The sequence below is a fragment of the Amblyomma maculatum genome, chromosome 5 (genome assembly GCF_055883805.1).
Source record: "Amblyomma maculatum isolate TAMU_Amacu chromosome 5, ASM5588380v1, whole genome shotgun sequence".
In the NCBI taxonomy this organism is placed as follows: Eukaryota; Metazoa; Arthropoda; class Arachnida; order Ixodida; family Ixodidae; genus Amblyomma; species Amblyomma maculatum.
Genome location: NC_139348.1, coordinates 125,045,633 through 125,058,951, shown reverse-complemented (window position 1 = coordinate 125,058,951; position 13,319 = coordinate 125,045,633). Strand labels below are relative to the sequence as shown.

Genomic DNA, 13,319 nt, shown 5'->3' with positions numbered 1-13,319 from the left:
TGCCATCAGAGGTCAACACAGCGCAGTTTAACAGGAAAGGTCTCACTACAAGCATTGTAATTTGTTTTGTACGTTGCGATTTCTCTGGCTCTATTCCTTCAGTGAGATGCGAAGGCACAAACCTCAGACATTCAAATTGTTCTTAAATTTACCAAGAGCATGTACAGGCAACGCAAATATTTTTCATTTGAACGTGGCTGATGTAGTGTTCATCCCCTCCATTGCGGCAGGCCTGCCTGTGTTACCATAAAAGCAGTTTAGGCGTCCGTGTGCTGTGCGATGTCAGCGCACGTTAAAGATCCCCAGGTGGTCGAAATTACTCCGTAGCCCTCCACTACGGCTCCTCCTTCTCTATTTCCACTTTCACTCCCACCTTACTCCCTTCCCTTACGGCGCGGTTCAGGTGTCCACAGACACAAGTGTGACAGATACTGCGCCTTCCATTTCCCTTCCTGTGAGCCAATTATTATCGTTATTATTGTTAAGTCTTTGTGAGATTGTCTATGCGCAAAACACTTGCACTGTATAACAGTCAAATGCCCGTTGTAATTCAGTTAAGCAGCTGTTAGCTTGAGGTTCTTTTCAAGAAAGTAACAAGCATAGCCTTAGTATTAACTTTGTGCTTTGTTAGCATACCAGTTGTTATGGCTCGAATAATTAAGAAGCGGCTTTGGTTTTGCTCCTCGTTCCATTCTACCGTAAAAAATACTATTTCAAGGCAGTTTTGGAACATGATAAGCTCTAAAGCAGTATTAACAGTTTTGAAGTAATACAGCGTATATGGCAGTTCCGACAATACTTTTTTCTTTTGGTGCGCTTGGACAAATGAGTGAATTAAAAGATAATGAACTCAAATGAGCAGCGTTATTGTGGACTGCATGGAATGTTCTTTTCTTTTCATTTTCACGCTGCTAGGAACCAGCCTTTGTCGTTATTATAAAAGAAATGTAATTTGTTTTTGGATTTGAAGCACTGCATGATAGGAATTAAAATATATTTTGCTTCTGTATGATTCGAAGTCAAACGAACGTGCGGCTAATAAGCATAAAACTCTTCCTCTAAGTCCCTAATATTTTGTCGTAAAGATCACCGTACCTACAGTAACTTAAGTGCACCTTTGCTAAAATATGGCGCCAGATTTCTGACCACGATAAAGAGCAATCTGTAGCGCCATAGCGCTTATCGAGCCTGGTCATGAAAGCAAGGCTGCAAGGCGAAAAAAATATTAGACATTGTTGAGGTCTTTGTTGTGCTGCCATTACTTCGTACCAATCTTTTTCTTCAATCTTCTCACTTTTGTTCTAATTACAGGACGAGCTGCTTGGAAATCTTCTGAAGACTTTGGCGGTAAGGCTATGCCAGTACAAATTTAAGAAATGTTTCTTATAAGCGCGGTACTAGAGTTTATAAAAAACTAAACCTGTAAAAAGTAAAATAACAAACAAATATTCAACATTCATTCTTGAATGAAGACTCACATAAAAACAGCTTTTTAACCTTTGTTAAACAGACCAAAGCATACAATTCAGAACATACGATATATGAGTGCGGACGTGCTGTAATAATAGGATTTAACGATGGGTGCTGAAAAGAAGAGAGTGTGGATATCAGACCTTGTTTGGTACAACGCGTTCTTAAAAAATACGATTTTGCACGGTGTTATCATCACACGGCCACCGGCTACCTCGTTACTCATCACGGCTGTATTTAAGACATCGTGTAGAAGCGTGTTTGTTAGAGAAATGCAAACTCTAAACCACCTTGAAATTGTCGAGATACATTGTACGTGTCATTTGCATATGTCAGGTAGACACGTACCCATGATATTCACTGCTCTAGCGGAATTCGCTTATCATAAGAGGATATGACTGCCTAAACAGTCACATCATATCAACAATTTTTGCAGATTTCTAAATTTAATATATAATATCCCACTAATATGAACTGCGCATAAAATAAAATACTACACAACCTCATCACGCAAAATAACACTGATCAATTCGGCCGCCCGCAGTGCCTGCTGAACACCCTCATCACCTCGGACTCAGGCAACCTCATAAACGGTCTTGCCTGCGCCGTGGTTGATCTGTTGGGCGGAATCGCTGCAAGCGCCACTCTCACGTTGAAGACACCGCTTCTTGCACTTTCGGCTACAATCAAGGCCTCCGCCCAATGTAAGATGCGAAGTCATTATTGATTTATCAAACCTTAAATATTTGTGATCTTTCGTTTATATTTGTACTGGAGGCAATGGTCATAATAAATGCAATTCATATTTAGCTGTCAAAGATTATATATGGTCTTCCAAACCACCCCACGTTTTTGAGCCTTGCAATGGCTCTGAAGAAACGTAATACTTTTTTTATCAAGAGCTGTGATATGGGAAGGGCGAGTACGGTTTTTATATAATGTTTCTAGTGTTGCGGCCAGCATTGCTCGTAAAGAAAAAGACAATTCATTATGTGTAACCAACTTCATTCAGGGTGGGGAACATATTCAGCAAGTACGTCTTCACCAGATTTATGACCAATTATTCTTCTGCTTTCACTTTGAATGTTTACAGCAAAACTCATAAAATATTGCGTCAGCCAGTACTCTCCTCGCAATTCTGTGTAGAGAAACATTTAAAAAGTTAGGAAGATCTCCAAATGAAGACTAAAAGCGGAAGAAAATGACAAGACGCAGATTTTTTGAAAACTCGTGCATATTGCCTTTCTGCCTGATAAGGAAAAATGGGCGCAGGACTGATTCTAAAGCAAGCGAAAAATCGATATCTCCCGAGCAGTAGCTGGATTTAGTCAATAGGAAATGGTTTCCACAGAAAACAATAAATAACAAAAACTGCAGCAAAACAGAACGAATATATCAGCTTCAGTGTGTTTGGCGAGGTGATGGTCGCCTCTGCTCTGTGCGTTTTTATCAAATGTCCGCCCGCTAGTACTTCCTTCAGTCCCTCCATTCGTATTTAGACGTCCATCCGTCCGTTAGCCAATCTGTCAAAAGAAATGTGCCATAAAGTGCACTAAATCAAGACCCTATTTTGACAGTTCTAACAAAAAACTACAGATTCATTGCACATAATAGGTGACAGCTGCACAGGGAATCCTAGGAGCAGTTATGTACGAGGTATCTATTTGCATGATACTCAATTTATATACGTCACGAAAGACAGTTTCGAAGTTCTCAGTGCATATTTGAATCTTCTTTCTAGGTTCCTGAACTAGGTGGGCAAAGCATGGCAAATATTTGTTACAGATGAAACCTGTAAACGTCTGTAACGGCGGAATAACTTTCAACTTTTCCTCACGATGCAATAAACAAGTCTGAAATATTATTGGCTCTGAACACTTCTTTGTAAATAAAAATTGCTAAAGAAAGCAAACGTTGCCATTTTGAATTTTGTTTTGTCTATTTCTCACTAAATGGATATTGCTAATTAATAAGAGAGACTGAGGCCATATGAGCTATGGATCTCAGGGCTAGATAATAGCACTAATAACGAAAAAGTGGAAGGGGAGAAGGCGCGCTAACGCAGCTAGAAACCCTTCATTTTCAACGTACGCAACGAAAACCTGTTAAAAAAGCCATCATATAGATGCCATCAGTAAATGTCACTTTTTCCACTCCTGCCAAATTCAAGCCCTTTTGAGAAAAGATAGCTGATAATGCAAAAGATGTTGAATGTGGAAAAAAATACGAAAGCCATGTTGTAAGCAAAGCCACAGAATATTAGTACGTTTTTAAGCACATTCAAAACGTTTTTCAGCAAACTACGAAGGTCACTCAAGAGGAAGTGTTGATTGGAGTAGAAGGACTAATAATCCGCATATATGAAAGCTAGCTTTGACTAGGACCTAAATCCTCAATTTTGATCAGCACCCTGATCCAGGTTAATAACCTCTCCCTGGTATCGGTTCCGATGCCGATCTCCGTCCCGATTAAGCGGAAATCAAATGGCAGGGGGATAACCGCTGAAGAAGCAAAAAACCTCCTCAACAGCAACAAAAATAGCCAGACAAGGCAAGCTGGGTAAATAAAGCCATCTCCGCTGCTCGTAACAGCGCACAAACAACCTCTAGTATAAACGTATTCGGTGAAGAAAATATGAAGATAATAAAGGAGCTTACTGCCCATTGGACGCAACTTACGAATACATAACAGCATTGTACATAGACTCATCTATGGAATTGCAGAGCGCTAGAAGCATAGTTTCGTCTGCACAGCGGAAAAGAAAAAAATATCCACCACTGGGCCGGTATTACAGAACTGCGTTCAGTTGGCGTTCAGTTTCGGAACGCTCTCTGATTGGTTGGAAGCGCTTCCGCTCAAACTCTCGGAACTGAACACTTTTACGTCACGGCACCTTCTGAGAGGCTTTGAGCGAAAGTGTTTCCAACCAATCACGGAGCGTTCAGAGCTGAACGTCAACTGAACGCAGTTGTATAATACCTCCCCTGGTGTCAAGAAAGCAGCATCAGACACAACGACGCCTTGCTCATAATAGCTTAAACAGGTGCTCCAGTGTGACAGATACTGGGTACGAACTTTTGTCACCGGCCAGGTAAAGGAGAAAACAAAACAAGAAAGCAACAAGCACTTCATAAAACTATCAAGAAGCGAGTCGCTCCACCACGAGTACGTTTCACTGCGTCTATGCGCTTCTGAAGGCACTGATAAAGCCCGTCCACCAGTTAAATATCCGCCTGCAGAAGCTTCCACTTTTCTTGAATGGCAAACCGGAGCATAACCGAAATGGGGGAACTGGAGCATGAACGTCTCGAGAGCCTTGCTTTCATCATGTCCTTAACATTTTCGATAATGTATAGGTCGGGGCTGCGGCTTAGCCACTACACCTGCATTACGGCATTGTTGTCCAGAAAGGCATGCGCCCCTTGCACCTTGTGTATTGGAGCGCAATCGTGTTGAAACGAGAAGACGCCTTCCGGAAAGGGCCAATATCCAACACATATGGCATCAAAACATTCTCCATGATCTCGATGTATGCCTCCTCTGTCATCCAGCCTTGAATTTTATGCAAGATACTAAGCCCTGGCAGCCCATGGCACCCCAAACATTCACTGTTGTGCGACCACTCGACAACACGTAAAAGGTATACCGTTCGTCGTAACAGAAAAAGAGAAAGCTAGCATTTTTCCTCCACGATGAAAAATAGAGAAATGTACACGACACTTGTTATTTAAATCACGGTGACATCCCTGACCTGGGTTTACACTGGCTTACACCTCATGAATCAACCTCCTGACGGTCGCAGCTGCGCAGGAATTACCGACACAGACTGTTTTATGTCGCCTTACACTGCGGTGATGGATGCGTCTTTAAACACTTCGGATCTGCTGACGGCGCTGAATTTATTAAAGCAATAACGCGACACCCGGAAAACAAATGAAACATCACATTTTAGCAATAGCAGCGTATGAAAACACAAGTGGCTTTCACTGTAACCTCTTGTTTTGAAACTCCCTGCGAGTTTGAGACTGGATAATCGCCGACAATTGCCGGTGCCAACGTTTGCGAGAGGCCGTTTTGCTGCCTCTGAACTCGTCGGTAGCCGTTATGTTTTGGGCAGTATTTGTTTGGAAACGTTCGATATATTTTGCGATAGCCTTGTTTATTGACGTAAGAATAAGGCCAGTTTTCTAGTTTTACTGCAAATTTCAATTTGATTCATCCAATTGCGTTGTGGAGAGAAGACTGGGACAATAATAATGGCGTTGCGACCGTCCGCAGGTGTACACTTTAGGCACAAAACATACAGCGCTAGATCACGGTAAATTAAAATCATCCTGAGTAAAGTTTACAACGTGTTGGAGCAATGCGAAAGAGAGAGGCGCCAGCTAGAACGCCATTTGATTGTTTCTCTGAGCGTGAAGCTTGCAGTGCGCAAGGAAAAAAATTTAGGCCTATTTACTGTTGTGTCTATTCTATTTAGGCCAACGTGATACACCGCCGGCAGCGGCGCGTCATAAGTCGCCGTACAATATCGTCGATGGCGCCACGTCGCCGACAACGGAGGTGCGGCACCCGGCTGTATTCGGTCGGCACGTCTGCACGACGCCTTGCTGTGCGCATCAACCAGAAATCATGTCGCTGCTTTCACTTGGCCCCGGTCTTACCGCGCCGCCCGAGTGCTCTCGTTCGCATTGCATGGATTTCAGTCTGTACTGTCCGCTTTTCCCTCCTGCTTGTTTATCGAGTGAGAACCTCGTGAGGTAGGTAAAGGAGTGCCTCGAGGACTATAACCCCCTTTAGCATTTATCGAGTGCGAGCTCTATTCTTGTTTTTCATGGATGCGGCGACTACGACGCTACAACGCTGCTGGTATTGTTGTTTAAAAGCACCGCACACACAGGCAGGACTATTTACATTGTATAACATGTTAACTGCCGCTGGTATTGTTGTTTAAAAGCACTGTACAAACAGACAGTGCTGTTTACATTGTATAACATGTTATCTGCGATAACCTTCATTAAATGTTTTTTCTTACTGCTGCAATGGTAGTAGCTTTATTCGTTTTCTGCACCATGAACAATGGAGAGCCTCGTTGGTGCGGGATAAAGCACGTGTGGGAAACACTTTCTGGACAGATTCTGGGTTCTATTTCTTTCGGAAACGCCAAAAGCAGAATTGGGCAAGTGGCGCGAGTGACGACATTGAATTTTGAGTTTATTTTTTGTTCGTATTACACGTGCGGCGCTGTTTCATCTGTTTCGTTATGAAAGTATTTGTACCAGGTCTGTTTGGACGAGAACCAAATCTATTCGCCGCTGGAGCAGCTGTTTCAACGATCATAGCAAACTGCACCCAGGAAGTGCGCGGCCCCTACGACACACGTGACAGGGACAATTACTGGTTCAAATAACAGAACGCCTTGCCCTATGCATAGGCATCGGGGACTACTCCTGCTCGTTGCCTTGCCAAACGAGTTAAGCAAACCTGGGCTCCGTATTTTATTACTTCGCTGCATCACAAAAATTGCAAATGCTGCAAACGCAGTGCTGACATATGGACCCATTCAATGCATCTTTTAATGGCGTCTGGCTAAGGTTTTTCTAGCGCCCAGCTTTTAGACGACAATAAAGACGAAAAACAAGAATAATATACCCAATTTGTTTGCAATTACACAGTAATTTCTGTCAAAAGGAAGGCCCTAAATTATTACAGAACAGTGCATCGGAGTCAAGTGCAACCATTGGCGAAACGTTCATTTTGGCGCATTCCTAATTCATGGCTACAAGAGCTATAAAGAACAACTACCTTCGCGTGCAGCAACTATGAAGGGGCATACATTTTTCTTAATTGCTAAAACGATATTGGCGGAAATGATTAAAAAGCCCTGTTATACTATTGCATTAATCCGCCATTCTTTGACTCAGAGCTTGAATGGCCGTTGTAACTTCTTGAATTCCTAAATTCTGACATTTTGTTCGCAATTTCTGTCTCCTTACGGTGTATATAGCATAGTCTGATAGAATTACTGTTCGCGCTCAAAATAGATCATAACGTTCCAACTGACATTACAGATGCTTTCGGATGAGAAAAAACCGCGTTTATGCACCACATAGAAAAGGGATGACCAGCTGGTCTGGAAATGTAATCCTAGGCGCGTCGGTACTCGCTGAAGGCAGGTAATCAATGCAATGCTCTGCCGTGTCTCGACAGAGGTCTTATATACCGTTTTTAGTGTCATTAGAGATTACCAAGCGAGATATTATTTATTTATTTATTTATAATTAGACTATACAACGATCGTTTCTGACGTTTACTCGTGGACTATGGGTGGCTAAATGAGCTCACACAAATGGACGCTAGCGTCTTTTTGAGAACAAACGAGGTAGTCCCGAACCTTGATGGGGCATTCTTGTCGACGCATGACGTATGGAAGGGGTACATGAGGGTAACGTGCTACAGAGTGATGATTACGAAGCGGCATTTTTGTATCACGGAGGCTTGTTTGGATTTAAGAGAATGCTCTTTGATTTTTCCGGAGCTCCAGCACGTCTACACCGACAGTTCAGTGAATGCCGTGAGTTCTTCAGATTCCATGGCCATCGCCGCAACTACTACAGAAATAAAAGTTAGGACAATGCCCCGGACTTCTTCAACAGCCGCAGAGCTAACCGCTCTTCGTGTCGCAATTAGGCATATCAGTCAGCACGGCCCTCAGCGGTGGTCTATTTTCGCGGATTCACAAGCAGCCCTGCAAGCCTTAAAGTTGGCTCTTTGCTGTGGAGGTCATGAGCAACTCGTCGCGGAAATACGAGACCCTCAGCAGTATGCCATAAATGGAGGACATGGCATCATCTAGCAATGGCTTCCAGGACACAGTGGCATAGCGGGCAATCTCCGGGCGGACGAGGTCGCGCGAACAGCCCACCAAGACGGCGATTGTGTGTTGATCCCTTTTGCCAGGGTAGACGCAGCGCGCAGGCTTTGCCCACTTGCGTGGCAGCACACGATTGCGTTGTGGAATTCTGGCCAGCTTGCAAACTGCCGCTTAAAATTCCTGGATCCTGGACCCTGGCCAGAAGCTCCTGCTTCCACCTTGTCTACCCCGACGTGAAGAAACTTTACTGTGCCGCCTGTTGGTTGGTGTAGCGTTTACAAACTCTTATTCTTTTGCGATAGGTATCGCAAATAGCCCTGCATGTGCAAAGGGCGAGTTCGACGAGACTATAAGCCACATTCTTTGTGAGTGCCCCATATACAGTGCGGAACGACAATGAATGCCCATTGACTGAAATCCAGATTCTAGGTCAGCGGCTGCGGCGATTATCGGCGGTGAAGGCCTCTCAGGCACTATTTAACGGGATGTGACTGGGGCGTGATGGTGACGTGATATGGCTTTGATGTTGGTATACTGACTTCACCCATCCATCTCTTGCCCACCAATTATATTCCACTCACCCCCTTCCCCCAGTGCAAGGTATCAAAACGGTTTCTCTTACCGGTAAACCTCCCTGCCTCTCCTGCTCTTCCTCTTCCTCTTCCTCCCAGTCACATTCCAAAGGTTGATGGATTGGGTAATAGGTGACATCATTTTCTCACCTATTTAGACTACATTAGAACTTACTCCCACGCTTTAGTGGAGGATAGTGGTGACCTGAGAGACGTTCTCGGAAAGCTCAGTCTGGCTGGCGCCACGCTGAATTCGACAAAAGGCAAATCTGCCTTGCCCAAGTGCCTCCTTTGATATCGAGGTGAATTTCGATACCAATGATATCTCGTGATCCAGGAACAGATATCTGAAGGTGCAGATATCTCGTGATTCAGAGACATTTCGGGTGATTGCGGAGTTTCATGCGCCTCAAGATGTGAGAGTAGTTCGCCGCTATCTCGGGATGGCTAAATAGTACCGCTAGAGCATTCGGAACTGTGTGCGCCTGCAAGCTCATTTAGGACGCTGGCAGCAGGGGGATCAGGAAGAAATTATGTTCAGCCATCTCTCGTGCACCATCACTGATGGGAGCCATGAAGCTACCCTTCCTAGACAGGCTGTTCATTATCTAGATAGATACTGATTATGGTGCGGTGGGCGCAGTTGACCTCCAGCAGAATGAAGGTTACCTGCAACCCGCGGCACACGTGAGCCAGGAGCGTAGCCACTAGAAAGAAATTATTCATCACTGGAGAAGGAATATTTGATCCTCATCCACGGACACTGAAGATTCCAGATGCACGTAGACGGAACAGAATTCAGGGTGGAAACGGAGCTCATTGCCTTAAACTGCCCACGATTCCTGCCAGAACAAGCGGAAAGCTTTGGGGTCGAGCCCTGACACTTTCAAATTTTGATTCCGAGGTGCGCTATCGAAACGAACTGCCAATCCCGTCGCGGACGCTCCGTCAAGCGCACCATTCACTGAATCCAAATTGGCATCTCAAAGCCAGGATATAGAGGGGCCTTTGCGCAAAGGGCGTGTAGCAGAGAGTAGTCCATATTTGAAGCCGCGAGAGCGGGTGCGGTTTTTGGAAGCGGAGATCTACCTCGAATTTACGTTCAGCTTAGCTCCTCTAGGCTGAACTGAGCGACTTATTTTCCTGACAATGTTTTTTTAAGGAAGGGGGGGGGGGGGAGGAGTAATGCCGCGAACTGTTTAAATCTTTATTTGTTCCTGTTCGACAGCCGCAGGCATGCGGCCTTATCATTGTTATTCTGGCGCGCTTATCAATTCTGTAGCCCGTGTTTGTTCATGCTCGTTGTCGCGATACGACGTGTTATCATTTTATTTGTCGTGAACGATGCGCCGAGATCTGTATCGAAGATTCCGATCACTTGCGTATGTTTCTACAATGTTCCAGGTTGTACTAGTAGCAGTTTGCGACGTTATCTAGATTGTTTTGAGCAGCCTTTAAATTGAGCGTTGAAGAGTGTGACGGGCATTCTTTGTTCGACGATCGACCAGCACCTTTGTTGCTATCGCAGCCGCCAAGTTGCTTAGTTCTTTTGCGGGCGCAAGTCAGCTCAATAAAGAGTTTCTTCAGTGCAATCACCGACTCTTCATTTGTGCCATCGACCTTGCCACTACCACGTGACATCTGGTAGAGGTGCTGGATATCGATCCCCGTACCTCTGGCACGATCTCTCGGATGAGGTGCCGAAGGTTCTCCGCTCGCAGATGCGCTGGGCTAGTGGCTTGAGAAGCCCAGCTGAAGTGGTCGCTCGTAGTGTTTTTTAACAGCCGCTGGCATGCGGCCTTATCACTTTGATTCTGGATCGCGTATCAGTTTTGTAGGCCGTGTTTGTTCATGCTCGTTGTCGCGATACGACGCGTTATCATTTTCTTGGTCGCGAACGATGCGCCGAGATCTGTATCGAAGATTCCGATTACATGTTTTTACAATGTTCCAGGTTGTACTAGTAGCAGTTTGCGACGTTATCTAGATTGTTCTAAGCAGCCTTTAAATTGAGCGTTGACGAGTCTGACGGGCATTCTTTGTTCGACGATCGCCTTTGTAGCTATCGCCGCCGCCGAGTTGCTTAGTTCTTTTGCGGGTGCAAGTCAGCCCAATATAGAGTTTATTCAGTGCAATCACCGACTCTTCATTTGTGTCATCGGCCCTGGTCACCACTGCGTGACATCTGTGCATGTTGTATGCCTTAAGCGATATTATGTGCGCTAAAGGCTATTCATGTTTGCCTTGCAATGTTTATGTTAATTCATGTCTGTTTATTTTGAAACATCGAGACGATGTTTTTTTAAGGGGGGGGGGGGGGAGGGGGGGAGTAAGGCCGCAAACAGTTCAAATCTTTATTTGGTCCTGTTCGACAGCCGCTGGCATGCGGCCTTATCATTGTTATTGCGCTGAAGGAACTCTTTATTGGGCTGACTTGCGCCCGCAAAAAAACCAAGCAACTCGGCGGCGGCGATAGCAACAAACGTGCTGGTCGATCGTCGAACAAAGAATGCCCGTCGCACTCGTCAACGCTCAATTTAACGGCTGCTCAGAACTATCTAGATAGCGTCGCAAACTGCTAGTAGCACAGCCTGGAACATTTTAGAAACATACGCGAGTGATCGGAAGCTTCGAGACAGATCTCGCCGCATCGTTCGCGACAAAGAAAATGATAACGCGTCGTATCGCGGCAACGAGCATGAACAAACACGGGATACAGAATTGATAAGCGCGCCAGAACAACAATGATAAGGCCGCATGTCAGTGGCTGTCGAACAGGAACCAATAAAGATTTAAACAGGTCGCGGCAATATTGAGCATGAGGATGAATCTTGAGTGATACTAAAAATAGTTGGAAGACGTTTCCCTTCAATACGCTCTAAAGGAAATGTTGTAAGAAGAAATCAGACAGCAGTCAATTGTAAATAAAATGTTAAAAGAACACTCAGGCAGTTGTAACATACCGTCACACTTGGAGTGAAGCGTGGTGAATGTGTTGAAATAGTAAAATATGGTGTTAAATAGCAGCGGCTAACTCCAGATAGCTATGAAGAAGAAAAAAAGCTTTCTGCCTCTTCACAAGTGCCACAAGCAAGGGAACCTGGTGTAAGCCGAGCCAATGGGAGGAATTAAGACGCTAGCCATGGCTCGAGGTAGTGTGGCGGGTGCTAGCTTGAATTCCTTTTAAAAGCCGAGATGAGGTAAGAAGTGTGTCTGGTTCGGATTGTGGTGCGCGCGTTGTTCCTTTGAGCACGTGCTGTCGCTATTCGGGAGTGCGCAAAAACAGAGCATGTGTGTCGCCGATGGCTGCTCTTTCATTGTCCTCACCGTTTTTGTAATCATTTAGATCTAGTCTTTGTGCAACAACGGCCGCGTCACTGCAAAACGCTACAATCCGAATAATATATTATAGTTATTCGGAGGAAAGCGGGAAGTGGAGTCTCGAAGAGGACCCTGTTTATCTTCATTGGCCCTTGAAATTCGCCTTTTGACGCAGACGACAGAAAACTGCGCATTTTACGTGTTCATGTGTCAGGGACTGCTCTTGATGATTTTACATATTCAACGCAACGAACAGCTAAAATATGACGCACGCCGGAATAACTAGTTGTTTGACAACTCTTCGTGGTGAAGCATATTTATAATATAGGATTTTCTTCTTTAAGCCCCTTTTGCAGGGACGGAAAAAACGGCACTATCATATGGCGCAGTATGCCATGCTTGCCGCGCTACAGCTGTGCCAGCCGCGAATAGATTTTATTCTGGTTGAAACGGAGCTTTTGTAAACACTTTCGTAACGAAGTCGATGAAAAAGCGGCACATGTGCATGAGGCGATATAAAGCTAAAAACATGTCTTTCACTTTGCGACTGATGTACCGGTTTCGCTTTAGCAGATTCTCAATCATATACCGCGAATACGCAATTACGAGTTCTACGCCGTTGTCTTACAGTTTCTCAGCTTGCTTGCTCAAAAGTTAACGTAGCGCTCTTGAATGGTTTCGCATAGTCGACTTCGTAAAATCCATTTTAATAAAATACCACTGATAAAATAAAGGACATTGTCGGAATGAAAAGTAAAGGCAGCGATTAATATACCACCAGAAAGTTTTACTCTTTAGCTTGCCAAGTGCATAAGGAGTGGCAAACTGATTTTTTCTGAGAAGGTTTAGTCCTGACTGATGACCACTATAAACAAGGCCATCAGTAATCTTACAGGAGAAAATGGCTACTTCGGCAATGAGTTCATATCTTTTAGAGGGAGACCTGCAGTCATCGAAATAAACTGCTTTTTGCGCGTGGTTTCGAGGAGGAGGATGTTTTTCAAATTTTTGAAAAATTCCTGCAGAACGCGCTACTACTTTCTGCCAGTTATCTATCGCTCTTACGGCTCATGAAATAAATA

At 44.5% G+C, this 13,319-nt stretch overlaps 1 protein-coding gene across 1 annotated transcript in view; it reads left to right on the top strand.

Annotated features, from left to right (window-relative positions):
- Positions 1–9,211, top strand: part of LOC146189443 (uncharacterized) — a 42,790-nt gene extending 33,579 nt beyond the window's left edge. Inside the window, exons 8-10 of the mRNA XM_084605269.1 lie at positions 1,312–1,347; positions 2,015–2,174; positions 9,105–9,211. Of these exons, the coding sequence (XP_084461395.1) occupies positions 1,312–1,347; positions 2,015–2,174; positions 9,105–9,211 (303 nt within the window). The remainder of the gene's footprint in view (positions 1–1,311; positions 1,348–2,014; positions 2,175–9,104) is intronic.
- The last annotated feature ends 4,108 nt before the right edge of the window (positions 9,212–13,319 follow it).